This window comes from Crotalus tigris, unplaced genomic scaffold (genome assembly GCF_016545835.1).
Source record: "Crotalus tigris isolate CLP2741 ecotype Arizona unplaced genomic scaffold, ASM1654583v1 scf7180000017744.3724543626:3957646, whole genome shotgun sequence".
NCBI classification, from domain to species: Eukaryota; Metazoa; Chordata; class Lepidosauria; order Squamata; family Viperidae; genus Crotalus; species Crotalus tigris.
The window spans coordinates 2,851,700-2,878,064 of record NW_024096611.1 but is presented as its reverse complement, the minus strand read 5'-3'; the positions used below and the strand labels follow the sequence as shown (position 1 = coordinate 2,878,064).

The 26,365-nt window shown below is 39.6% G+C and overlaps 1 protein-coding gene across 1 annotated transcript in view; it reads right to left on the bottom strand.

The window, feature by feature from the left end:
• Positions 1–25,468, bottom strand: part of TGFB2 (transforming growth factor beta 2) — a 44,281-nt gene extending 18,813 nt beyond the window's left edge. Inside the window, exons 1-2 of the mRNA XM_039340396.1 lie at positions 23,037–25,468; positions 11,552–11,712 (exon numbers count right to left, since the gene is read on the bottom strand). Coding sequence (XP_039196330.1) covers positions 11,552–11,712; positions 23,037–23,382 — 507 coding nt within the window. The 5' untranslated portion in view covers positions 23,383–25,468. The remainder of the gene's footprint in view (positions 1–11,551; positions 11,713–23,036) is intronic.
• Positions 25,469–26,365: the final 897 nt, after the last annotated feature.

Below are 26,365 nucleotides of genomic sequence, written 5' to 3'. Positions count from 1 at the left end.
AAAGTTATGTAAAGCTATACTTATGTGCAATGGTTTATATTCCCAGTGTCATTTGTGTTTGCAGGGAAACTTGCCAGATCAAATGCTTTAAAAAGCCAGAATTTTGGAAAACATAGCAGTGGTACATTTAGTTGCTAATCAATTAGTTGCATTTTAAGACATTATGGACCAATACCCATTTCAGCAGATAAGTGAAATGGTTACCCTAAAGGAGTTCAGCAGTGATTTAAAGCATGCTCATAGCTGCAAAAGCAGCAATACTACAGAGGAAATGGGGGAAGATGAAATACAACCAAATAAAACCAAATAAGGGTTAAGAACCAGTGACTGACTTGCACGCTCTTGACAAGTGGCCAATGCTGATCAGTAGTACAAATGTAAACCTGGAAAAATGTTTCCCAAGTGCTGTGGAAAGGAAACATGCCTTCATAATGTTTTTGTTGGAGAAAAACAGTGTTCAGCCCTCTATATGACATCCTCAGAAATCAAAAGGCACCCACGTAGTTCTTGGGTATTACCAACTCTTTATCCAAGGCTAATAATTGTCCTATTTGGCCTATGTAACTGAAAGAAGGATGTTGCTGACAGATGGTGGCAATAATCAGTTTAAGTTCTAGATCATACCAAAATTGCAATATGTTTATTATTGTGTTAGATGACCTTTTATACTACTCTTAGCTTGTTCCACTACTTAACACGCGCCATTACAAACATAGTTTTAAACTCTCTTTTGAATGTAAGAAAAAGCTATAGAAACTGGGAGCTTTGGCCATGAATTTTAAGCAAAGACTCTATACATAATCACCAGTTAACAGATTAGTGACCTGCCAGCTTGCCAGTTAGGATCCCATTAGAGCAGGAAATGGTAGGCGTCATCCCCATGTACTGTAAGCATCCCTAATGCCATTCCAGCTATGTGGGAGGGAGGGTATATTTATACTTTAGTTTCTCTGCCTTGCCAAAACAGTGGCACTGAATGTTTCATATATATTCCCACTACGCCTCTGTCAGCTTGTAATGCCAAACCATGATGATCTGTCTTCTGCGTAATTCTGGTAAGAAATGCTGGTGCTAGTGATTTAAAATGCCTTCCTTTAGAAGATATGCTATCATGCCTAGACTTTGCAATTGCCAAACATGTAAAGCGTATTTTTAAAGAAGCAACCATGTGATTAACCTTATTCAAAGGGTACCCTAAGTTTTTTCCTTGTCTTGTATTAGACCCACATGGAGTCCTACATTAATGCATTCAACCATTTTTCTGTTGAATAACTGTTGTTATACCTACTGCCATGATGAAAAAGGATTTATTCATCAAAACTCACAACAGGAAAGAATTTTGAGGAGCATTTACCTTAATCTGTTCATTGAAGAATCTAAGTACCAGAGTTGGGTGAAAAGCTATAGCATTGCTTAGACAGGACTGTTCCATCTCAGCTTTAACACTGTCAAAGACTCTCATGTTCATTGTAAAACAACTCCCAGTTAGAAGGTTTCAACTCAATCTAACTCTGCTATCCTGCAATTATTATCCACTGTTATACTTCTGCATGCTTCAAAGTCTGCTCTATCTTCTGTGTGATAGCTAGGTAATAGTAGCAAGCACAATTCCCTTTAATTTTTCTCTTCTCCGGACGAAACTGTTATTTCATATCTCCCTCATGGCACAGGAATTTCAGAGTATTCACTTTCCTGGTAATTCTTTTCTGAGCAGGCTCTAATTTCTTTTCTTAAAACTAGGGCACTCACAAATGAATACAGTATTTCAGATAGTTTGACCAATGCAGAATAGAAATAATTTTGCAATCCAGTATCAGAAAACATAAGTGCTGTAGGGTCTGCAAGCTCTTCCAGTCTTCAAACTATGATCAACCCCACCCACCCGCACTATGGCTGAAGTCTCAAATAATTCTGCACAATTTTCATTTCTAAAAGACAATAATTGATTATCCTTATCTTCTATATTTCTTTGAATCCAGGTACTTTCTACCTGGACACCCATATTTTTTGACTTTTATCTGACTGGAGGATCAATTATTCTCTAAAATCCTTCATCATAATCATAAACCTCACATTGGTCCTATTTTGGTGTCTGCCTCATGTTCCCAGAGTCAGAAACAGCCCTGTACTTATTTTCATAAATAATCTTATTGGATCATTTGCCACAGAGATGCATTTATCTTGCACACCCAGAAATAAAGCTTTATAGGCTCCTGTTAAGCATCTATTAGACTCCAAAGCCTGGCTGCTTTACTTATATTTCTGGTATTTCGCAAGAAGTCATGTCTTAGGATCAAGTTACTAGTTTTGAGGCAACAGTTGTAGTGCTTAAGTGGGGAATTTAGAACATTTTAAGAGGTTTATAGCAAAGATGTAAAGCCAAGCATATCCAATTAGTTATTTTTAGGTCTGTCTATATTTACATACTTTTTTATATTCCACCTGTTCCCAAAGAGCCCAGATGGTTTATACAGCATTTCTCCTCCATTGTTTTCTCAACAATAACCCAATGAGGTAGGTTGGGTTGAAATTTGAATTTCTAGCTGAAAAAGTCCTGAAGGAACTAAGAATGACAAGGGGAATTACTCCAGAGAAGTTTCCTTATTGTTGCTCACCTATAGGCAGGAATCTTGCCAGACTAAAGCACAAATCTGCATAACTTCTAGTTATACTCTGTGAACAGTTAGGCCAGGGGTAGGCAACCTCGGCTCTTTTATGACTCATGGACTTCAACTCTCAGAATTCCTGAGTCAGCTATGCTAGGAGTTGAAGTCCATGAGTCATAAAAGAGCCGAGGTTGCCTACCCCTCTCTTCCTGCTTACCAAAGATTCCATGCCGAGCTGCCATGCCGAGCTGCTCTTTGGGAAAGATCCCCTCCCTTTGGTGACTCTGTACCACACCTCACCAGATCACATGATCCTTAACTTGGATTGCCCAGAGTCTACTCCAACACCTCCATCACTATATCACACTGATACAAATTGTGATGGCTCTGGATTATTTAATAATAGCTAAGCAACTGTTCAGCTTCCTCATTGTCGCTGTGAACATTCATGTTCTAGAAATACATTCAAACATTCAATGGCTGCTATATAATTTCAGTTTTGCCTAGGAAACTCAAGGCTTCCTCCACTAAATTCATAATCAAACTCTGGGAGACTACAGAATTATCTGTTCCAAATATATCTAATTGTCCATCATCAATCCAAATGAGGTTGTCTGTTTCCCTCATTCTGAAGCAAGTCATTATAATTTATGGGTTCCATTCCTTCTTTCTTTTTCCAAAGGTAATAAGCCCATAGAAAACAGAATTTTGGCCCTCCAGATGTTGTTTGATGCCAGCTTCTATTGGTCAGCAAATTTAGCCAATGACCAGGATGATGAGTATTATATAAATAATTGAATAAGAGCAGTTTCCTCATAAAGTCCTTGATTATCTTTTGGAATGCATCTTCCTTGTACTCATCTTAATAATAATAATAATAATAATAATAATAGTAGTAGTAGTAGTAGTAGTAGTAGTAGTAGTAGTAGTAGTTGGAAGAGACCTTGCAGGTCATCTAGTCCAACCCACTGCTCAGGCAGGAAACCCTATACCATTTCAGACAAATGGCTGTCCAATCTCTTCTTAAAAACTTCCATTGGAGCATTCACCGCTTCTGGAGGCAGATTGTTCCACTGGTTAATTGTTCTAACTGTCAGGAAGTTTCTCCTTAATTCTAGGTTGCTTCTTTCCTTGATTAGTTTCCATCTGTTGCTTCTTGTCCTGCCTCAGGCGCTTTGGAAAATAGCCTCACTCCCTCTTCTTTGTGGCAGCCCCTGAGATATTGGAACACTGCTATGATGTCCCCCCTCATCCTTCTCTTCATTAAACTAGAGATACCCACTTCCAGCAACTGTTCCTTATATGCTTTAGCCTCCACTCCCCCTAATCATCTTTGTTGCTCTTCTCTGTACTCTTTCTAGAGCAGTGGTTCTCAACCTTTTTAATGCCATGACCCCCAACTGGTCGTAAGTCGAGGACTACTCAACTGGTGCAGCACCGTTTGCAGAATGGGACTTTTGGCGGGCTCAGTAGGGCAGAGACAGCCTAGACAATTCCTATTGGCTTTTGAAAGCCAATAGAATTAGACTCTATTCAAGACAGTCTATTCTATTGGCTTTCAAAAGCCAATAGAATAAAAGGGAGTAGCACAGCTAAGGAAAAGGGGGAAAAATGGCGGACTGCGTTGTTTGGTGACCGCCGTGAAATGGTCTTTCGACCCCAAATGGGGTCCCGACCCACAGGTTGAGAACCACTGTTCTAGAGTCTCAACATCTTTTTTAAATCGTGGTGACCAAAACTGGATGCAATATTCCAAGTGTGGCCTTACCAAGGCATTGTAAAGTGGCATTAACACTTCACGTGATCTTGATTCTATCCATCTGTTAATGCAGCCTAGCACTGTGTTGGCCTTTTTGGCAACTGCAGCACACTGCTGGCTCATATTTAAGTGATTGTCCACTAGGACTCCAAGGTCCATATTTTGTTGTTGTTTAGTCACTAAGTCCTGTCCAATTCTTCATGACACCATGGACCATAGCATGCCAGACTCCTCTGTCTTCCACTGTCTCCTGGAGTTTGCCCAAATTCATATTCACTGTGTCGATGACACTATCTCATCCTCTGCTGTCCCCAAATAGAACAATCAAAATACTGCAAATATTGTGGCATCATTCTTTCAACAAAATACTCCCACCCATTATTTTAATGCCTTTCCTAATAATATACACACTTTTAAAAAGATACTCAAAATGCTTATATTTTGCCATTCATTAACACTTTTTTCCCCAATCAAAAGCAGATTCTGCCAGCAAAACATTGATTATGTTTGATGGCCTCCCTAATGTATTTCATCTTTGCTTTTTCCTTCTGATCACAGTGGTTACTTGTAGTTATTAGAAAGTTTAGTGTTTACATTCAAATGCCTTAAAATGTGAGTTGGCGTTGGTCCTTGGGGACTCTTTTTTTAGTATAAAGCCCCGTTTAGCTCTTTGATGAGTAACAGCTTTAGGGGAAGGCATGAAGGAAAGACATTATAACATGTTTATTTGAAAGGTCAGATCATCATTTATTATGGGAAGGGGTGTGCATTTTGAATACCAGGAAAGTAGAGTGCATAAACTCAGGATTATTTTCTTGAATTCTGAAACCATATGCTAGGGCCATATTGCTGCCATATGTTGCTACCAGAAGACAAATGCTATCAAATGTAGCTACCAATAAACTGCTACTATATTTATTTCTACATTTTTTTAGAAAAAAACTAGCTTGTTAGACAATAATTCAAAGAAAAGGGCCGCATTTTTAAAAAGCATTTCAAAGTATCCTGAATTCAATACTCTTGTAATGATGCCTAGAAGTGTAAAGTTTACTTATCTAAGAGTAAAATCACATCCTCAGTCTTGAGACTGGGCTGATATTTATTCTCCTCCCTAAATTAAACTACAAACAAAAGGGACCAATTTACACTTTCAAGAATTCTATTATTAGCATTTCATTCACAGCTACTAAAAAGATTTCATACATAATACATGAATCAGGAAGCCACAGTAATCCTGGAGAAGATGTTCATTAAAAAGAAAACTAGCTATAATTCAACAACAACAACAAAAAACCTAAACCAGATTTAATGAAAATTCTGGCTACTGGCAATCACTTCTAGAAATAGCTCCCAGTAGACTCCTGTGTGATTACTGAATCCTGTCTGATTGAATAACCTAAAACACACCATTGTTTGGGCCACAATTTACATCCTCCCCCCAAACTGTAACTTAGCAAAGCTATTGTTGTGTTTCTGCTTTTCAAAATCCAGATCAAAAAAACATTTGATGAAAAATATAATTCTATCCTACAAGCACATCTAGACGTCAATTAATATGCAGAGTTATAAAAAATTTCATTGCTTACGTTGCTTATATATAACTCTTTTAAAAGCTCATAACTATAGACATAAATTGTATCATGTTATAGATAGAAAAGCTTGGAAAGATACTAATTAGATGTTTTCCCCTGAACATGATATAGTATTCTACTGTGCAGTTACAAATTTAGACTGAATTTGAGCTTAATATTATTCTCTCCCTTCTCAATATCTTTTCTCTTTGTTTCTAACCCTACCTCCACATATGCTCACATTTGTGTGATATATATATAATCACACACACACACACACACACACACACAAGGCCACACATCAATGAGCTTCTTCTAATAATTTTGAACATGATTATAAGGAATTATAAGGAATACAGGCACTGTTTCGGATCACTGTTTCAAATGCTTTTTGCAAATGGAACTTCTCTCATGAAAGAGACAAAATGGCACACCAACCTAAATACTTTTATTTTATGTATACAATTATGTATTATTTCTTATGTAGACAAAATTACTGTTAATTTTCTAAAGTGTTAAAAAAATATTGAGAAAATTAATATAGATAACTGGATGCCAATGATTCACTACTGTAGCAGTAATATCCTTAGCTTGCTACATCCCTGATATCTATATATTAGAATCTTTTTATTTAATATCCAACCATTTATTCTGTAACAAATTGCTGTTTTTAACTGAAGCAATTTATTAATAAATGGAAAATATCTCCTTTTTAGATTATATTAAAGAAGGACAAACAACATAATCACTCTCATCTATCTGAGAGTGATTATGTTGTTTGTCCTTCTTTAATATAATCTATTGCTTATCTTACATTAGTCAGCTATTTGACCTCCCGTTTCAGAACTGTGTCTCTCCTTCATTGTACGATCATCTTCTGTATGCTGATTGTGAAAATTAAAGATTAAAATAACAATAAAAAGGACCGTACATTGCATGGTGCTCTGTCTTTACCGTAAGCTTTGACAACATTTCCATGCCATACTTGCAGACTGGAATTTACCATTTACTCAGGCTTCATTCCTAGATACATTTACTCCTACACAGCTGGCAAGAGTCTTGCTTCTGGCTTGCTTCGTGTATTGGGTATACCACATTTCTCCAGGCTCGAGTCCTCCAAAAGGTTTCAGACTACAATACCCAGAATTGCCAGTCAGTACTACTGAGTACAAGTTGAAAGAAAGTTTGAGTGAGAGTTAAATTTTCCGTTTATTATTCCATGTACGTTTGGAAAAATAGATCTGGGGAAAAGTATTGCTGGATAAGGTAGGAACAAAATGATCCTGCAAGATCTTTAGTTTGTAATACTATATGACAAATCTTGTTGCATGGATATAAATAGGCATAACTCCTGGGGCACTTTATTTCTTTCTCCCTTGCAATTTATAAGCAGAAGTTTCACTTGGTATCCCATTCAGTGTCTCCGTGTCTGTTTTCTTTTTTGTTGTTGTTAGTTGCAAAGTCGTGTCCGACCCACCACAACCCCATGGACAACGTTCCTCCAGGCCTTCCTATCTAGGTCTGCATATATCTTAATATATCTTAAAGGTTGTTCCTTAGAACATTTCCGTTGTACATTCATAATTCCAAATACAATTTCAATTTTTATTATTTTTCTTTATTTCACAATAGCCAGCAATCTGCCTAGTGAATATGTGTTCTCTTTTCTCTATAAGCCTGTTTCGGCATCCATATACTGAATATAGGGCTTTTTTAAGGGGAGAAAGGGGAAGGGAACTGCCTAAAGCATAGCTCCATATTAGAAATGTTCAGGTTGGTATTTTTTATTCAAGATGGGAAAATCAAACAGTTGAAATAGAATACCATGGACCATTTCAGGATTTTGAATTTTCTGCATATATTCCCATTTACAGGGTTGTTGACCGCATCAGACAGAAAGCAATGGATTTAGGGTTCAGTGAGAGGAAAATGGTAGGGTCATTCAAGTGGACGTTCTTCTCTCAGGCATCTAAAACTTTTAGAAGAGCCCCAGCTGAATCTCTACTCTGCTGATAGGAAGGAGTACCACAGAGTCCTCTGCAAGCTCAGAGATTTACTGGACTTTGAGCACATTCTCTATTTCTCATCAATTAAATTCTCTCATATTGTGGATAAGGAAAAACACAGTGCTGTGATCAGCTGCTTCCCAGCCAAAAGAGTATGAAATACTGTATTTCACTCCTAAGCTCCATTTGAGATGTGCCAGCTGCTGACTTGCAAATGCTTAAGGGAAACAAACAAACAAACAAAAATCACAGGACCCAGTTGTTGGGCTGTCTTTAAATTCAAGGCAGGATTTTGAACAAAAGGATACTTGGGTATATACTCATTTGACACAGGCCAAATGAGGAAAATACCACAAATTTCTATGGGAAAGAAAAAGGAGTTGGAAAGGATGAAATGTTTACTGTACTGCTCATTTTCTTTGCCTGTGCCATCATTGCTGATAGCCTCTTCCCAGGAAGTGTTGAAATTTCCACTACTGATACTGACCCAACCACTGAAATTAAATTATCTTTGCCCAAACATTCCAATTTGGGCTTTGGCAAAAATAAAAGAACTGAAGGCTGTTGAACTGGAACAAACTTTTTTTTTTAAAAAAAAAAAAAAAAAGAGGGGTATATAAGATGGGTATATAATATTTTTGCAACAATTTTTTAAAGAGTAACTTTAAAAAGCAACTTTTACCCTTTATAAAAATTGCGGAAAACAAACTGCATTAAATGTCTATTTGTGTCTCTCTGTGTGTGCATGCATGCATGCTCCTTCAAGTCATTCCTGACTTCTAGAGATTGCCTGGACAAGTCCTTGCAATTTTCTTGGCAGAATTTTCAGAAGTGGTTTGCTACGGTCTTCTTCCTAGAACTGAGAGAGGGACTGGAACAAAGTCACCCAGCTGGCTTCATGCCTAAAGTGGGACTAAAAAGTCCTTGTCTCTTTGTTTCTAGTCTGGTGCTTTGAACCATGAAATCAAACTGGTAATTGTGAAACCTTTAAATTCATTTGATTACAAGACTAGAATCTCTTAATACAGTAAAGAAGAACTTTTAAAAAAACCCTTAGATATGGACTTCTTTCAATATCTGATCAATTTTATCACTTGGAATGCTAGATCTTTACCTCAGTCATACGGACTACAGTGCTTTCCACTTATAGTATGTAATTTGACTCATCTGCTTAAACCACTGGACCTATTTCTTCTACAATCAAATTTTAGATATTTGAGGTATAAGGGAAAATTGAATTGTGACAGAGCTGAGTTCTCATGGGCACAAATCCAGCTGGGTGATGGTGTACAGTCACTCCTCTTAGCCCAAGGAAGAAGTTAGTGGCAAACAATTTCTCAAAAATCTTACCAAGAAAACTACAGTGCCCTGCCTAGGTAGTGGCCTGGAGTCGACAATGACTCACACACACAACACACACACACATCTTGAGACTGGAAATCTACCCTGAGGTAATGCATAGGGATAGGCAAAATTGTTAGACCAAGATCATCTGTTCTGTGCTGGTGTCCCTGGGAACAAAGATGGAGGGAAATGACCTCCAATGAGTAATCTCTTAGGCAAAGAACAACTAAAGGGACAGATAGAAAAGGAGCACAGAACAAATCCTTGATGCTCATTCTAAGCTCTACTGCTCTCTTGGATTCAGTAGCTCATAAAAAGCTGTTGGCTTATTAAATGGCTATGTTTATAGTTCCTCCCTCCTGGGAAGAGATAATCCCACAGTTAAAATCCATAAAAATCTATCTGCCAAATAAGCTAGCCAGTCTAAAACAAATAAATGATTTCCTGAGATATTATGCCCTGGTTTACCTTTGGTTCTTCATCTATGGGTGAAACAAGAATGGCAAAAGGTGACACCCTTACATCGACAGCAAGAGGGGATCTGAAACATCTAGAGACCCAAAGGAGGTAAAGTTCACCCAAAAAATAGTTAAGTGGCAAGAGATTCTTCGCATAACATTAGTATTAGCAGCTAACACTGTTTAAAATAGAAAATCGCTTGACTACTTGGAGATCAATATAATGCTGATCACTTCTTGGAAAATGATCAGTAATTGAAAAGGTTCATAATCTATATCTACATTAATATCATTTAAGGAAATATGAGTATGCTTTGGGCATTACAGTGGCCATGTATCGGGAAGAAACTGGAACCACACTATCTAGCCCCTCCTACTGTACTTGTTGGTACAATTTTTACAAATGATGCACCTCTCTTTTTTCCCCTGTTCATTTCCAAACAAAATCAACGTCCCCATATCCAGGTTATTTGAGGACTCTCTCATCCCAATTTCATCGACCCATCCCACGAGGACAGGGAGGAAGGATGTATTTCGGGCCCTGCTGGTTAAAGATTGTCAGCTGGCGAGATCTAGGAAGACAGCCTTCTCTGACATTGCCCCCACCTTATGAAACAGTTTGCCTCCACTCCTGGCCTTCTGGAAGTGTATTAAAACTTGGCTCTGCCAAATGACGTTGGTGGTACAAAAGTGCCATACAACCCTGGGGGTGATGGGTGGTTGAAAGTGCTCCCCCTGCCTTTTAACTTTGCAATTGTTCCTTTTTGTTTTAAATCTGATTTTTCACTTGCAATTAACTAAAGTTTTTGTATCATTTTAGAGGTTTTTTTCTATAAATTAGGCACAGGCATGCAATTATGTTGGGTGGTATAAAAATGTGTAAATAAAATAAAAATAAGTAAACATTCAACTCCTTCCACTGTAAGGGCATGCATGTCTTTTCAGCCAACATATCAAGAAAAGACTATGGATGGAGGAGAAATAAGTGGGAGTAGCATCTGAATGAGAATTTAATCTATCCTGCACTATTCTAGCCAATCTACAAACCAAATCACAGTTATAGTATTTCTAGTTCTCCAAATTATGTAATGCAAGTTCTCTAAGACGGCAAAAATGTGTATAGTAGTAGAAAATGGATTGAAAACCTAATATTAAGTTAATACAAGAAAATGCCTTATATTAGGAAAAATAAAAATATATGCTGGGCAAGATTTGGTATTGGATTTTCAAAGAAGATAGTGCTCATATTTTTAAAGATTTTATTTAGCACAAAAACTAACAACTTCACAAACTTCACTCTTATTATCCATTTATCTGCCTATAATCATCCATTGGTCACTAACATGAATAAGACTTAGGCAATTGATCCTAAAACGCAGGGAATCACTTGACATCTACATGTCTAAGGGCTGATCCTCATGACTATATTCAGATGATATCACCAGCCACCAGGCTAAACATCCAGAATCAGAGCACTGGAATAGAATTTATTTACTTTTATTTATTAATTATTTATAAAATTTATTTGCTGCCCATCTCACGGTTCTGGCGACTCTGAGTGGCTTACATCAAGATAAAAGAAAACGATCAATATAAAATATGGATTTTAAATATATAAAATTGATTTAAAAATTACAAAAATTAAAACAAACTAAAAAGAAGGGTTTGGAGGGTAGAGGTGGGTACCTTCTCTGTTAATGCACCAACTACCTCCAGCCAATAGCTTCTCCTTCATATCCACCTCCAGCCCACTTAGCTAGGTTTTAAGGCCTTTCCTGCAGGCTAAAAGAGAGGGGCTGGTTCTCACCTGCTGTGGCAAGATGTTCCAAAGACCAGAGAAGGCTCTTCTGGATCCCACCAGCCAAAATTCCTTGGGGTCCGCAGTAGGTCCCTTCTGCCAGCACAAGTGGGTTGGACCAATCCCATTGGGGAAAGATGGTTCCACAGATAGAATAGGGAAAGAAGCCCCTGGGATTGCCAGAAAATGAGACAGTCTAAATGCATCTTTTTAAATGTTAGTATAAAGATAAAAACTATGTTGCGGATTATCACAATTTTAGGAAACCTTATCTTAGCTCAGTTTAACATGAATAGAACACTTTCCATTCTAGCTACACCTTCCCTTCAGGGTCTAAAGAAAAGAGGTGGCATGCAAACCTGAGGCTTGTTGCTGTAAAACCAAGACCACAGCTTTGAATTATGCTGAAACTGAGCCCTTTTGGATTGTAATTTAATGTGAACAAATCCACACTTCCTAAACCAAAGCATGAATTGAAACATAATTTTACATTTCTATTTATCCTTTTCCAAATTTGGTCATGCTATTTTCCATTTTTTTTTAAAAAAAAAAGCTTATAAAATGCATACCAAATGCATACAGTAGAAAAATGTATGTACACATTAGAAAAACATGCATAAAATGCATGCTACATTTTATATGGGCATATATATTTTTGTAAGAAAAAGAGACTGCTGCAGAAACAGGAAAGAACAAACTAAAGTTTGGAAAAATAAGAACTGAGTGAAATTGAACTTGACAGATTAGTTCATCTCTATTAATGGCATTTTCCTCCCTTCCCTATTATGCATCTTTAGCAAATTACCCAAAGCAGACAACTCCTCTTATTTTTTGCATTTGGCACTGCAAATGTTGTAGTCATAGGTATTAGATCAAAATAATGATGGCCTAGTTAGTTTGGTCAGAAAAGAGAAGCAATATCCTCACAGCAGATTATTCCCAGCAGCAAGGTGAACACCCATTCTTCAAGAAAAGCCATTTCCAAAGAACCAAACAAAAAGAAAACTAATCCACAATCACAACTGGGATGCTAACACATTTTATTTTGGGCTTCCTTAACCTGGTGTCTTCTTAATGTATTGGCACTGGAAGACCCAGAATCCCCAGCCAGTATACCATCTGGGAATTCTGAGATCTGTAGCCCCAATACATCAGAAGGACACATGGTCAGGAAAAGCTAACCTAAACAAAAGCAAGTCTTTTTCACCCTGACAATCGTGTTCATGAAGCATTCCTAGTTTACTAATAATTTAAATTAATACCTGGAGAAGCATCACAGTTCCAGGCTGAAAGAAAAAAAAGGATTAAAAATAACTAAACAAAACCGAAAGGTATGATTTGTAATGGGAACAAAAACATTTGTGTATTCTCATGAAGACTTGTTTTGTCAAAATGCACTGGGAATTTGGTTGAATCGGTAATGCAGAAAGGCTGAGATGAGAGACACTGTGCAGGCAAAGAAAGCCAGAGGCCAGCTGGAAAAGGTTCTTTAGGATCACACTGTCACTGGAAAGAGAAAACTTCTCACACACCAATGCCTCATATTTCATTTCCTGGGAATGTTGACAGTTAGCAGCACATATTTTTAGGAAAAGAAGTTCCATAACGCTGAAGTCCTCAGAGCTGGTTCTGAAGAGGAGAGCTGTAAAAATCGGGACGGAGAAGGTGGGAGAAAAAAATAAGAAGCTTTCATGCTCAAGTAAAGGGCTGCTATAGTGTTCTGTCATCTAATTGCAAACTAGAGCAGCTAAGAAATAGCATTCAGCTTCTGTGTAAATTAGAATAAATGTAAGTCACCAAAGGTTCATGGTTTCCATGAAGTCCAGTGTGAAAACGTAAAGAATTACAACAAGGAAGATTATGGGGCTCTACTATGTTCCAGAGCTGGAGTCCACAGAGTCCAGTAGTCCTGAATACAAACATTCCCTTTCTCCTCTCAAAAAAAGTCAATGGCTGCCATCCATGTCTATGGAAAAAGGAATCCCAACATTCCATTCCAACTGAAGCCAAATCTGCTGAGGGATGTGGGGAGCTTTCAGACAGCAGTTTCTGGAATGCCACAGGTTGCTCACCCTGTGGTGCTGTTTAAAAATTTATCACATGAGGAACCCATGTTGTCTATGCATGGAAAAGAAGATGAGTACTTACATAGTCACTCCATGAATGAAATCCTCTCTCTCTCTCTCTCTCTCTCTCTCTCTCTCTCTCTCTTTCTCTCTCTCTCTCCTTCCCTCCCTCCCTCCCTCTGTGTGTGTGTGTGTGTGTGTATGCAAATGATGCATTGTAACATAGATCTATCATCCATCTAACCATCATCTACAAACTTCATCTAGGCATTAATCCATTGGTCTAAGCTGGCAGTGCTAGAAAAGGGATCCTGGAGTCATGATGGGCAACTTGAGGAAAAGGTCAACCAGGGAGCAGCTGCTATAAAAAGAGAAATTCTATTCTTAGAAACATTATGAAGGAAACTGAAAATAGAACTGCCCATATAATAATGCCCTAACCTGCCACCCTCAAGGGACTGTATACAGTTCTAGTTCTTCCACATTAAGAAAGATATGGGAAGACTAGAAAAGGTGGAGAAAGAAAAGTAGGGGCACCTATTCAGGAAAAATCTATTTCAAGGCTTCTTGGTTTAAAAACAAAGGAGAATAAAAAGAGTCAGGGATCTCCACAGATGAATAGGATGGCTGCAACAGTAGGACCAAAGTTCTGCCTGTTTTATGTGCCATACATAAAAAAATGGGAAGATCTTTCATCACACTGTTGTGGCCACTGTTTTGATTTTTTTCATCATGCCCTACAACACATGGTAGAGATATATAAAATTTAAAGATGATGCAGAAAAAGGGCGATAACTTTTTCTTCCATCTTTTGTAATTTCAGAAGGCCATCTGCCACAACAGGAGATTAGGGATTGATGGAAGGAGGTACTTCTTCACAAAGCATTTAATTAAACTGTGGAATTTGCCATTTTAATCATAGTAGCCATTCTGAATTGGCTGGGCAGACTCACAGAGGACAGGCTATAAAGGGCAACTAACACTGATGGCATCTTCAGTCATAAGTAGCATACCTCAAATATTGGTTTCTGGGAATAACTGGTATGTGGGAGATAATGTGGGAGCTATCATCTTCCATTCCTGGTTTCCCCAGAATGCTTGTAACTGGCCACTGCATGATTCAAAATGCTGAACTAAGAGAACTTATGATCTAATTCAGCAGAGCTTTTATATTCTTATGAGCAACAAAATATTATCTATATTTCGAGTCTGCAAACATTTATTCTCTTTCTTTTGGTTATCAGGAAGGCTAGAAACCCATCTTAATTCATTTACTTATTTTTATACAGCTTAATAACTAGAGCTTTTCTAAGCAGTGTTTGAGAATTAAAGCTTATTAGAAGTAAAGCATCATAAAAAACTACATAAAGCACTATATATGGCAGTACAGATGTATTAAAAGCAGCTATAATAACATCAATAAATACAACAATTATAAGAAAGTAACAACAAGGCATGTTGCTAAAATACCGAAGTGACATTACAGTGCATTAAAGGAACACACCTTATCAGTTAAATCACAAATGTGACAAGTGGCACAAGAACCCACAACTTCTTCAATTTATGAAAAACTACAAAGCCTCCTGTGGTATATTTTCAAGGCTGGCACATTTATTTTGGCATGAATTGCCTTTTCATTTCTAAAAGAACTTCTTAGTCAGAGTTCACTTCTCTCAATTCATAGTTTTCATTATAAAAAGAAGAGGCAGAAAAAAACGCTGATCTTCTTTCTTTAAAAGCAACAGCCAACTGAAAATGGAACACTTTTTCCATTCAGCAGCTCATTGTCTCATGTGATTACTTTTCAGTTTTTACACTGAAGGCAGTTGGGTGCAACTTTATTTTTGCCCAAATGTGATTCCTTCTGAAAGGTCAGGATTCAATCTCCTTTCCAAAAAGAGAGAACCTCGTCTGAAGTCAGTTTTCCCAAGGGCATATTACTAAGATTCTAATGGTGTCTTACAGGTATAGTGAACTTCAATTCCTGACACTTCCAGAGATAAATTCCTGGAGTGTTGTTTCCCAGCCCAGCAGAATGTGCAATAATGCCATAATGCACATTATGTGAAGAATTGGGACTCTAGAGAACAGCTGAAGCATGCAATTTTTTTGAAAGAATTTGTTACACCAGTTTGATTCTATCAGGTAATTATATCATACAATATACAGATTAATTTAAAAAGAAAGTATCTCATATAAATTATTAATAAAGATCCACACAGTAAATTGATTCAGCTCTTCTATTTATTCTAGATAAATTTGTGTACTAATTGAAAGAGGATAAGATTTTATAGTCCTGAATCAGAATAAAAGTTGGAGAAAGATAACAAGGTATGATTTCAGAAACTCCAGCATTACATGGATAAAATTTATCCTGGGGCAGAATTCTCAAGACTTTGCGGGCCACATGTTAATAGTTTCTCAAAAAGTTCACTGTAACTTGAGTACCAATTAATTGTCCATCTTCTTCTCACTTTAAAATACGTTGTCAAAAGTTCAGTACAATCCTTCATGTTTCAGCAGATTCCCCAATAATGCCTCTGTATCCTTCTTTCTTCCATCACCTCATCCAATGTTTATAAGAGGGATGGGACATCATGACCATTCATGGGAGTCCATGGGAAAGGATACAGGTGACATTGTCAGTATCACAATGTCATGCAAATTACATAAACTGTGTGATTTGCGTCAGTCATGTCGCTTTTGCAAGTTGGAGTTTAGCAACATTCCACACATGTTTCTTGACCTCTGACATGCCAGAAGACAACCTCTTTCACAGCTATGAACAACAACGTATTTCCTTACACTCTTGCTGAAGCTCATCCCATTCTTTTTCTCAACTCCCAATCCCTTAAGTGAAATTTCTTGGAGGCCAAACCAATGCATATTTACTTGGCTTTTTAGTAAGTTCTGGCTTAGTTCCTCACTCATCCATGACTGTCTTATAACACTGCACACTCTTGGAAAACAAAACCAATAGCCCTGCCTTCACTATGCTAGTAACCCAATTCCTTTGAAGGTAAAGAACTTGCACCCTTATAAACACTGGTAAATCAATTCCTCATTGATAAAATAGAACTAAACCATTCTATGTTGTTAGTTTAGAATGTTTTCTTTCATTAGATAAAATGCTGAGCAAGGGGGGAAGGGGGGGGGAAGAAATGAAGTGAATATTCGAACCAACAGTAGAATAAATCAGACCAGCAGCACTTGTAAAGCTGAAGTACAGACCAGAGATTCAAAGAGTGCAGGGGCGGAGGTGGTGGTGAACTGTTCTGCATTAAATTATTTTAACTTTCATGTGGAACTGCTACAAAAAGTATAAACAGTTGCAGTTTTTCAGGACTCTGTAAATTTATATCCCAACCTCTGAACATCAAAGTGATAAATTACTCTCTAAACTTAAGCCCAGTTCTTAGTCAAGCAAAACTTTCATTATAGCTAAGGAAAAAAAAGTTTTTCCTCTGAAAAAAAGCAAAGAAAAAGACATAATTGGCTCTTTTATATGTATTAAAGACCAGTTATACAATTTAGACTCTAGAAAGGTACACTAATAATCCTTAGAATAAACTACTTTCTCACGTGATTCTAATTTTACTTCCAAACTCTGAATGGCCAAAAATTCAGTTGCAGAACGAGAAGAAATAATGACATTTGAAATAAGAAGGCCAATTCATCAACAATTTAATCACATAAACACTCCTTCTTAACATTACTACTGTATCCAATTATATACATTTGATTCTGAGTGTCTGAATGCAAGTCACGGCAGGTGACAATTTGTGTACCTTGAAAAAAGCTAAACTAGTCCAGATTTTTGGAGGGGAGACCACCAGAAAATCCAGTGGCTCTAGCTTGACTGGAAGGTAAAATAGCAACCTGTAGAAGGCAATGGCAAACCTTTTTTTCAATGATAACAAGAAAACAACAGGGACATATCTATGAAATCACCAGGAGTTGAGCTTAATTTGAATATTTTTTTTTCCCTTTAGTTGAATGTAAAGTCAAATTGACAGTTAATTCTTGCATGCACGTTTATCGGACTATGACTGCGTATTGATAATCCCACCATATTGACTATCACAGATAGAATTAGTGTTATGCAAATTCTAATAAGGGGGTGCTTGCAACATGTGAGAATGCACTGCTACTCTGGAAACTGCTGGTTGTTTTCTGCATGCATGCGTACACATAATTGCTTTGTCTCACTTTTTTCTCAGCATAGCAAAATGGTGATAATATCCATGCGCACATATAAAACTCTTCAGCGCCAGAAGCAGTTTCCAAAGCAGTTGTGTGAACCTGGAAAACTATGTGGTTGTTTTAATGGGTCAAGGAAAGGTGTTATGCATACCCTCTCAAGCACTGTGAAGTATAGGCTTCCACAACCTGATTCAATATATAATAATAATAATAATAGTAGTAGTAGTAAAGTTGGAAGGGACCTTGGAGGTCATCTAGTCCAACCCCCTGCTCGGGCAGGAAACCCTACACCATTTCGGACAAATGGCTGTCAGACCACACAGAACACAACACTTTCAACAGACAGTGAAGGAAGGGTCTTGCAGCCCTTCTAATACTGTTACATCTCCCATATGGTGAGGAATGTTGGAAGCTGTGGTTCAGCAACACCTAGGAGGCCACTGATTCTTCATCTCTTAATGAATGATTTCTGCTTGATATGCTCAAACCTGGTACTACAGCACACAGAACTTTGTGGAATTATAAATCAACACTGAACTAAAAGGATATGTAAGGAGAATACCCAAATGCTCCAGCATCAGGCTTTTCTTTCAAGCACAGTTATATGGTGGACATTATGTTTTACAACTATATGTATATTAATTTGAGTAGAGGTGCCATTGAGTTTAATAGGATCAACCTCCTAAAAAGTATGTTCAGGATTCCATATCATTCATATATGTATATATGTGTTTGTGTGTGTGTGTGTGTGTGTGTGTGTGTGTGTGTGTCATATTCATACAGGTTTGTAGCTAGCTGTATTTTTATCTCAAGAATTAATAACTGCTTTAGGCAGGAAGGGACCTTTACTAGTTTATCCTTCTCACTCTGACCTTATTATTTATGAGGGCAATTGGGCATAAGATAGACAGACAGATAATTTTTTGCTAACTCAATAGAACTAATGGAGTTAGCATTATCAGCTGTCTTTTATTTTAAATGTTATGGCATGCTCCAAGAAAACCTAGGAAAGAAAATAACTGATAAAGTGATAAACATTTTATGTACAGCCTTTAGATGGAAGTCGGATCCATTCCAATTACAAAAGAAATTTCTAGCATGATAGGAAGTGGAGACAGAAGGCTAATACAAACTGATGATTCAGAAATATACATTGATTCTAAATTAATACACATACAACTACTGAGAAACTTCATTGGGTATGCTTATACAGAAGTTAGGCTAAGGAAAGTAATCAGACTGGCATGTTTTTGCCTATTTTATAGAAAATCCAGTTCAGTGGTTTTGGGGACACATTAAGCAACCTATACTAACATCTCTTACAGGTCCTTCAATCCATCCAGGAGAAACCAAATGTCCTTTTATTCCCTATGTGCAAATGACTGGCAAAATTTTAGCCCAATTCCACTTCAGGTCTTAACCCAGCAGCACACAAAAAGTTTAATACGAATAAATTCTGAGCTAATAAGGTTCCTTCTTTAAATGTTGACACAGTATTATGCATATCCCATAAATACCTTCTGACTAAAATTCATCCCAGGAGATTGGCACCATGCCAGGGCTATTCATATTTACTGTATTTATATAGTACAGTTGGCCAAAGATAATATTGAAGACAAAATATGCCTTGAGATATATACAATATCTCTGGGTTTTCCTTTTAAATCTCTTCATTGCTAAAAATATTTACACTGAACTTTACAAAATGTCCCACAAAGACCTATCAGGGATCTGCACAGTGATATATAGCCAACTATGAGTATAATTAGAGCATATTTGTAATATTTGAGCTGTAGTCTGTTACCAAACGCTAATGTCTCTGTGGTTTTAAAAAAAGTTTCTTTAAAAAAAAAACCCTGAGATTACTCTTTCCCAGGCCTTTTACTCTATGACCTCAGTGTGTTTGTAGAGATCTCCTCCCCTCCTACTACCACCACATTGTCTGCTTGACTGGTACTAAAAGACTTAAACCTTTTAAGGCTGAAAGGAAACTGAAGAGCAGCCTAGCCTTGTGTTTTCTCATTTATATTGTAGCCGTTTCTTCTTGGCTGTATATGTTTTTTTCCCTTTGGAATGGCTCACCCAGCCTAACATATAACTAGACAGCAGTGGAAAAACGGTTAACTCTTTTACTCTGATCTTCTCAACCAAGTATTTGCACAGGAAGCCTGGCTGCAAGCAAGCAAGCAAGCTGTGGGCTCTTGAACAACTGATGCTCCCTATTGGCCAAGGCCTGCAACCTCCACTTGTCCTTTTCTGCCGTTCTATTTCAAGTGTTGGGGACACTTTTGCATGCATGGTAAGATAAACCTTCAGTTTCTGTGGATAGTTGAATTTTCCAGGAAAAAAAATGCATAGCTGTAAATCATTCACTCTGAATAAGTAAGTGAACAGAGGATAACATGCTTCTTTCTATGGCTCAGCCACATCAGAAAAGTGCTCAAAGAGACTGAGAGGGCTTCACCCTTTTCTCTTTGTATTTTAAATGGTAAACAGTTCTCCAAAGAAATGAGTTTTTCCATAATGTTAGCCACATGGGGGGGGAGAGGGTAGGCAATTGCATGTGTGGATGTGTGTACATGCACATACATATGTGTGCATTCTAATGTCTTGAGTTCACTTCTGCATTTCAGCATTATTGCCACAAATTATACCAGAGAGCTTGCACATCCCTCCTTGGCTCCAGCACGTTCTGCAAAATGTTTTTTTTCCCTCAGGGCAGCAAGGGTGGAGTGTGTTTATCATAGACTTCTGGATGGTGCCTTAATTACAATAATAAAACCCTTTGATTCCCAGGGTGTCCTCTTCCTTGGATTGTCATTTGACAATAAAAAGAAGAAAGAGAAGGCAGCTCACTGAGAATTGGGTGCAGAAATTGCTGGCTGGCACCCTAGTTCCCTGACTCTCATTGGCGTGCCCCAGCAAGCCTCAAAGATACACCTCTGTAACATATATAGAATATTGAGAATAAAATATATAGAATATTGAGATAGAAAATCTAGCATGGAGTTACCCAGAAGGCTGCAATGCCTTCTCTATTACCTGCTTCTCAGAGATGATCAGGTATCAGTATATAGGCTCGATATAACAGAAGCAGAAAAGAACAAATTAGAAAATTAATCAGTGAGCAGATGCACTTTAGTGAACACTTTGAGATCCCATCCTTTTATTCCTCCTACAAAATTTCTCACACTGACCTACATTTGAGTATTGTTCTAAAACAATATATGGCAACTTTAAGAAGGGTGAACTTCAACTCCCAGAATTCCGCAGCCAGTGCATTCTGGCTGGGGAATTCTGGGAGTTGAAGTCCACCCATCTTAAAGTAGCCGAGGTTAAGAAGCATTGTTCTAAGCTATTCCAATTCTGCTCCAGACCACAATAATCAGCCTGATTTTCTAAAGAGCAAAAAAATCCACAATTTCAGAGAGTAAAGCAACAATCCTGTCTAAAGTTACCTAGGAACGTAATGCAACTTGCTTCTGAACAGACATATATACAGGATAGCAGTATAACTTTGCAATGTTGTGCACACTTATGTGAAGATAACTCCACTGGGCTGGAGTTGTTTCTAGTTATGATGCAGAGCATTGTTATTTTTATATTTATATCTCACCTTTTTGGGTATATAAGCACTCTAATTGACTAGACCTTTTTGGCCACAGCCCAACAGCAAGTCCAAACTGGAGCTGCAATTTGAATTCAAGTCTGCCACTGCCAACACTTAATGCTCAGCTTTTAGATTTGTATGAAGCCAACTTCTTCAAGCTCGCCCTGATCTTCAGGAGAGAGTCCATCTAATCCAGTGTTTCTCAACCTTGACAATTTTAAGGCATGTGGACTTCAACTCCCAGAATTCCACAGCCAGCATTGCTGGCTGTGGAATTCTGGGAGTTGAAGTCCACATGCCTTAAAATTGTCAAGGTTGAGAAACACTGATCTAATCAGATCCAGCTGACACATTCCCAGGCTGTGTCCAGGAAGCTGGCCTTAAGAAAATGTTGGAGGGAGATTTATTTTGTACCTGGAGCGAAGATGACCACAAATATGATGGACTATTAAACTGAAAAAGGGTTTGGACAATTTTTGGGTAGGCAAGAAAAACTTGAGTTTTACAGTCAGAAACCATTCTTGTTTTTCTCCATTCTCCCCACTTCTTACGCCCTCCTTCCCCAATTCCAACAAAATCCAGCAGTGGCTAGAGGAGGCCACAGGATGGAAACAAGAGATAGGAGACTGCTAAGGCGATAGGAAGGGGTGTCGGGAGTGGGCTTCTGAGGAGGGAGGGCAGAGGGTGGTTATAATCCCATCTGTGATGTTTGTTGACCCAGGTGCTCGATGAGAAAGATCCAGGATTTGCAGAAGTGTCTGCCAAAGTGCTGAAGTGGAGAGTATCTAAGGAGAAAGCACTGGGGAGCTAGAGTTCCCAACTGAAGGAACATAGAGAAATATTACACAAGGAAGAATGACAGGAGAGAATCAGAAAAAGGAGCCTTACAGATATTTCTGCTCCTCAAAGAAGACACCAGCCGGCCAAATTGGAGTAGGGTGGGATGTTATGTACTCTTTAACAAAAGCTTTATGAGGACGTTCCTGAGAGGCAAAGCCCAATTTGCATTTGTGTTCTGTGCCAGGAAGCCTCTGCAAGTGCTTAGGTTTGGATATGTATGGTTTAGTTCTCATAGATGGGTAAAAGACAGGCTCTCTGCAGATGTTCAGAGGCACACACATCTCTTCTCTTCTTACTTTGCGTGTCCCAAGATTACACCTTGGCACTCAAAACATTCCCAAGGGTAAGGGTGCAGAGCCCAATTTCCCATTAAATCTCCTTGATGAAACTTAGCTCACTTGCTTGGATTTTCATCCTGAGGAATAATGTAGCTAGCTGTGCTGTGCTATTTAAGTAACTGCCGAAATGCAACTGGTTATGTCAACTGGCTATGTCAACATCCTCCCTTTTGCAGAGGAAACCCCTTGTTACATTTTTAACATGTGGGAGAGGGGTCTGGAATGTCAAACAGCTGAATTATACTCTGGTCTCTCCCCCCCCCCCAATCTCTGTGGGACCTGAACCGCCAGACACCCACCTGAGGTCTCAAGACAATCAAGAAGACACCTCTCCACACCTCGCACACACCCTGTCAGGCACATTATATACATACAATCCCGCAGCAACCAGAGCTCTACCTGGCACAGGCGCACAGAATTATTCAGAGCAGACTTACTTGCCGACGGGTAGTAACTCCCCATGTCAATTTTGTAAACTTCTTTGGCGTAATATTCCTCATCGCTCCTTTCCTTTTCGCAAGAGGCTGCCCTGTGGTTCGCCTTCTCCTGCAGCAAGTCCCTCGTGCTGTTGTAGATTGAGATGACCTCCGGAGGAACCTCCTCGGGCTCGGGGTACTCTTCCGGAGGGCTGGTGAGTTTCAGTTTGCTCAGGATCTGGCCTCGGATCGCTTCGATCCGCTTACGCATGAACTGGTCCGTGTCTAGGGTGCTGCACGTAGACAGAGCAAAGGCCACCGTGGCCAGATCCAGGGTGAGGAACACGCTCAGGAGAGAGCAGTGCATTTTAGAAAAAAAGGTTTAAAAATGAAAAATAAAATAAAGCCCAAAACACACTTCTTTTCCCTTAGCTTCTCCCACAAAGAAAGAACCAAAATGTTTCCTGGAATTTTCTCCGTGGCAGTTGAAGGTGTGCAAACGAGGTTCAGATCTTTTTTAAAAAAAACAACGAGGATCGAAAGAATAAATGCAACCGATGGTTAGTCCAAATAGCATATGTCAAGTTGCCAGTCCGCCAAACTGCTTGAATTGGTTGCAAGTCCTAGAGCGAGCTGGAGAGCAGATGCGATGCTCCAGCAAAGGTGGAGTGTTCAAACCAGCAATCGCTTTCTATTAAAAAAACCAAAACAAACAAAACCTGCAACAGGTAGCGCCTAATAAAAAAAGAAATGTAACAGGTTGCAAATGTTGCTTTAAAGTCAGGAAAGCAGGTTGCCTTTTCTCCTCCAGGCTACCAAACAGAGAAAGGAGATAATAAAAACCCCCAAGAAGTTGGGGGCGGGGGGGGGGAAATCACCTCTGGTACATACAAAAAGGGGGGAAAAATCTTAAGAGTTGAAGGAGTGCGTGGAGGAGGGGAAAAAGGAAGGGAAACTGGCCGCCACTTAAAGCGAAGGCTCCGGAGACTCGGCGCCCTGCTGCCCACAAGCTCCCACGCTCCAAATTGAGATGGCACCGACTGGCAGACGGAGGAAAGTAGGTCCGGGGTGGAGGGGATGCCCCCCTTCTGGGAATCAGTGCGTCGCTCCCCCCTTTTGGCCAGGGGATTCGTGTCCAGCTGCGAGCGGAGGCGAAAAGCGCCCACGTGTGTAGAGATGCGTGTGTGTGTGTGTGTGTACGCGCGTGCCGGCGCCAGGACAGACCCCGAGACGCGCCTGGGACAGCTGGGCGCCTTCAAGGTGGTTCTGCCGGCTTCCCTCCCTTCTCCTCCCGCGACTCTTGCTCTTCGGGCCCCCCACCAATCCCCCTTCGCGGCGTGGGCAGCGTTCTGAGCGGTCCTACTTTCCTGGGGACGGCCGCGGCTGTTTGCATTAACCGACTAATTCACCTCCCTCCCTACCACTCTCTCTCTCTCTCTCTCTCTCTCCTTCCCTGTGTCTCCCTCTCTCTCGCTGGCGACTGCTGGCTGTACAGCTTTTCCAGGCGCTCCCTCTCCTCCTCCTCCTCCTCTTCAGTTTTTAAAAAGCCAAACCGAACCAGGAAGGCAGAGCTACCGCTGTTTCTCCGAGGCTTTCGTGATTCCGCCCCCTCCACCCGCGCGTTTTCTCCTAAGACTGGAGATTGCAAAGTTCGTTTTCCGCCCTCGCCTTGGCACTTTTCCTGGCGGAGTCGTAGGTGGCGTGCCTTTTTGTCTTTTTTTTTTTTTTTTTTTTGGCCCACGGCTCCCTCCTTCCCCACGGAGCTTGAAGAGATGGGAGCTGGCAGGCACGCCGCCCCTCGCCCCCAGGTTGTCTAGCCTCTCCCCTCTTCTCAACTCACGGCTTTCGCCCGCAGAGAACCTCACGCACTGCCGGAGAGGGCGGATTGATAAGGTTCTCTCTGACCGCGGGTGGGAGGGCGTGAGTGTCTCCACTGCCTCCGCAAAATGACGCGGTGAGGGAGCCGACAGACTTAAGTGACCGGACGGAGAAGGACCCTGACGCCTTCTTGAACTGGGCTATGTCTTGCTCTGTTCCAAGGAGGGGAAAGACCGAGGAAGCCCGGCAGGTCCATATCAAAAAGATGGCGGTAGAAAGTGTCTTTGGCCAGGAGAACTCGGGTGTTACCGCGAGGAGGTAGAGATGCTACAGCCGAGTCATGAGGTGCGAACTAGAATGGGCTACCTGGTACCTTCCAGATGTTTTAGACTTCAACTCCCACAATTCCGCTGGTGATGATGTCCGGGGGCTGAAGGGAGTTAAACTCAAAACATCTGGAAGTCCAGGCGGTCAATCCCTAATGTGAACTAAGAAACAATAAAACGTTAAGATTTAATTAGTCTGGACAGAGCAGGCAGATTCATTCCCACTTGCTCTAACCTGGTTCCCAAATTTGCACTTTCTGTGATTCATATATTCCATTTCAAATGTCCTCTTTCTTGCCTCCATTTGTAGAATCTTGCCCAGTTATAAAACTAAGTTTCTACATACTTTTTGGCATGATTTGTGCATGCTTAAAAAAAAAAAAAACCTTGCCAAATGTTCAGTGGCTGCAACCTCCCAGTTGTTGAATGGCTTCAACATTACAAGGAAATGATCTGGTCATGATCTAGTAGTCATCAAATATTCTTATATGTCAGGGCGGGAGATCACTCCAACCACAGGAACCACATTAAATATAAGAAATGGAGTGAGGGCCACGCATGTGCATTTTCAGCCTCCCCACTTTAGGGTTGGCTGAACCACAAAGAGCCCAAGTGCATCTTGTTCCACTTTCATTGGCAAACTGCTTGTACACCTGCTTGTTACACTATTGAAGATAAAGCAAAAAAATGTCCTTCTGTAGACGTAGCTCTCAACTGAGTCCAAAATTTCTGTTGTTAAGTGAGAAAGTGAGTTTTCCCCATTTTACGGCCTTCTTGGTACAGTTGTTAAGTGAATCATACAGTTGTTAAGTGATTGATAAGTTAGTAACCCGATTGTTACATGAATCTGGCTTCCCCATTGACTTTGCTTGTCAGAAGGTCACAAGAGATAATCACGTGACCCTGGGACACAGCAAAGGTCATGGATATGAACCAGTTGCCAAGCATCTGAATTTTGTTCATGTGATCATGGGGATGCTGCAAAAGTCATAACTCTGAAAAACTATCATAAGTCACATTTTTCAGTGCTGTTGTAACTTTCAACAGTCACTAAACAAACTGTTTAAGTCGAGAACTATCGGAGCTTAGCTATTGACCTCACACCGGAGCACATGATTGATGGTTTGGTGGAGTATGTTACCCTACTAGGAAGAGCTTCTCCAGCATGCAATAATACTAATTCCCACTTACCAATTGGTAGATTGC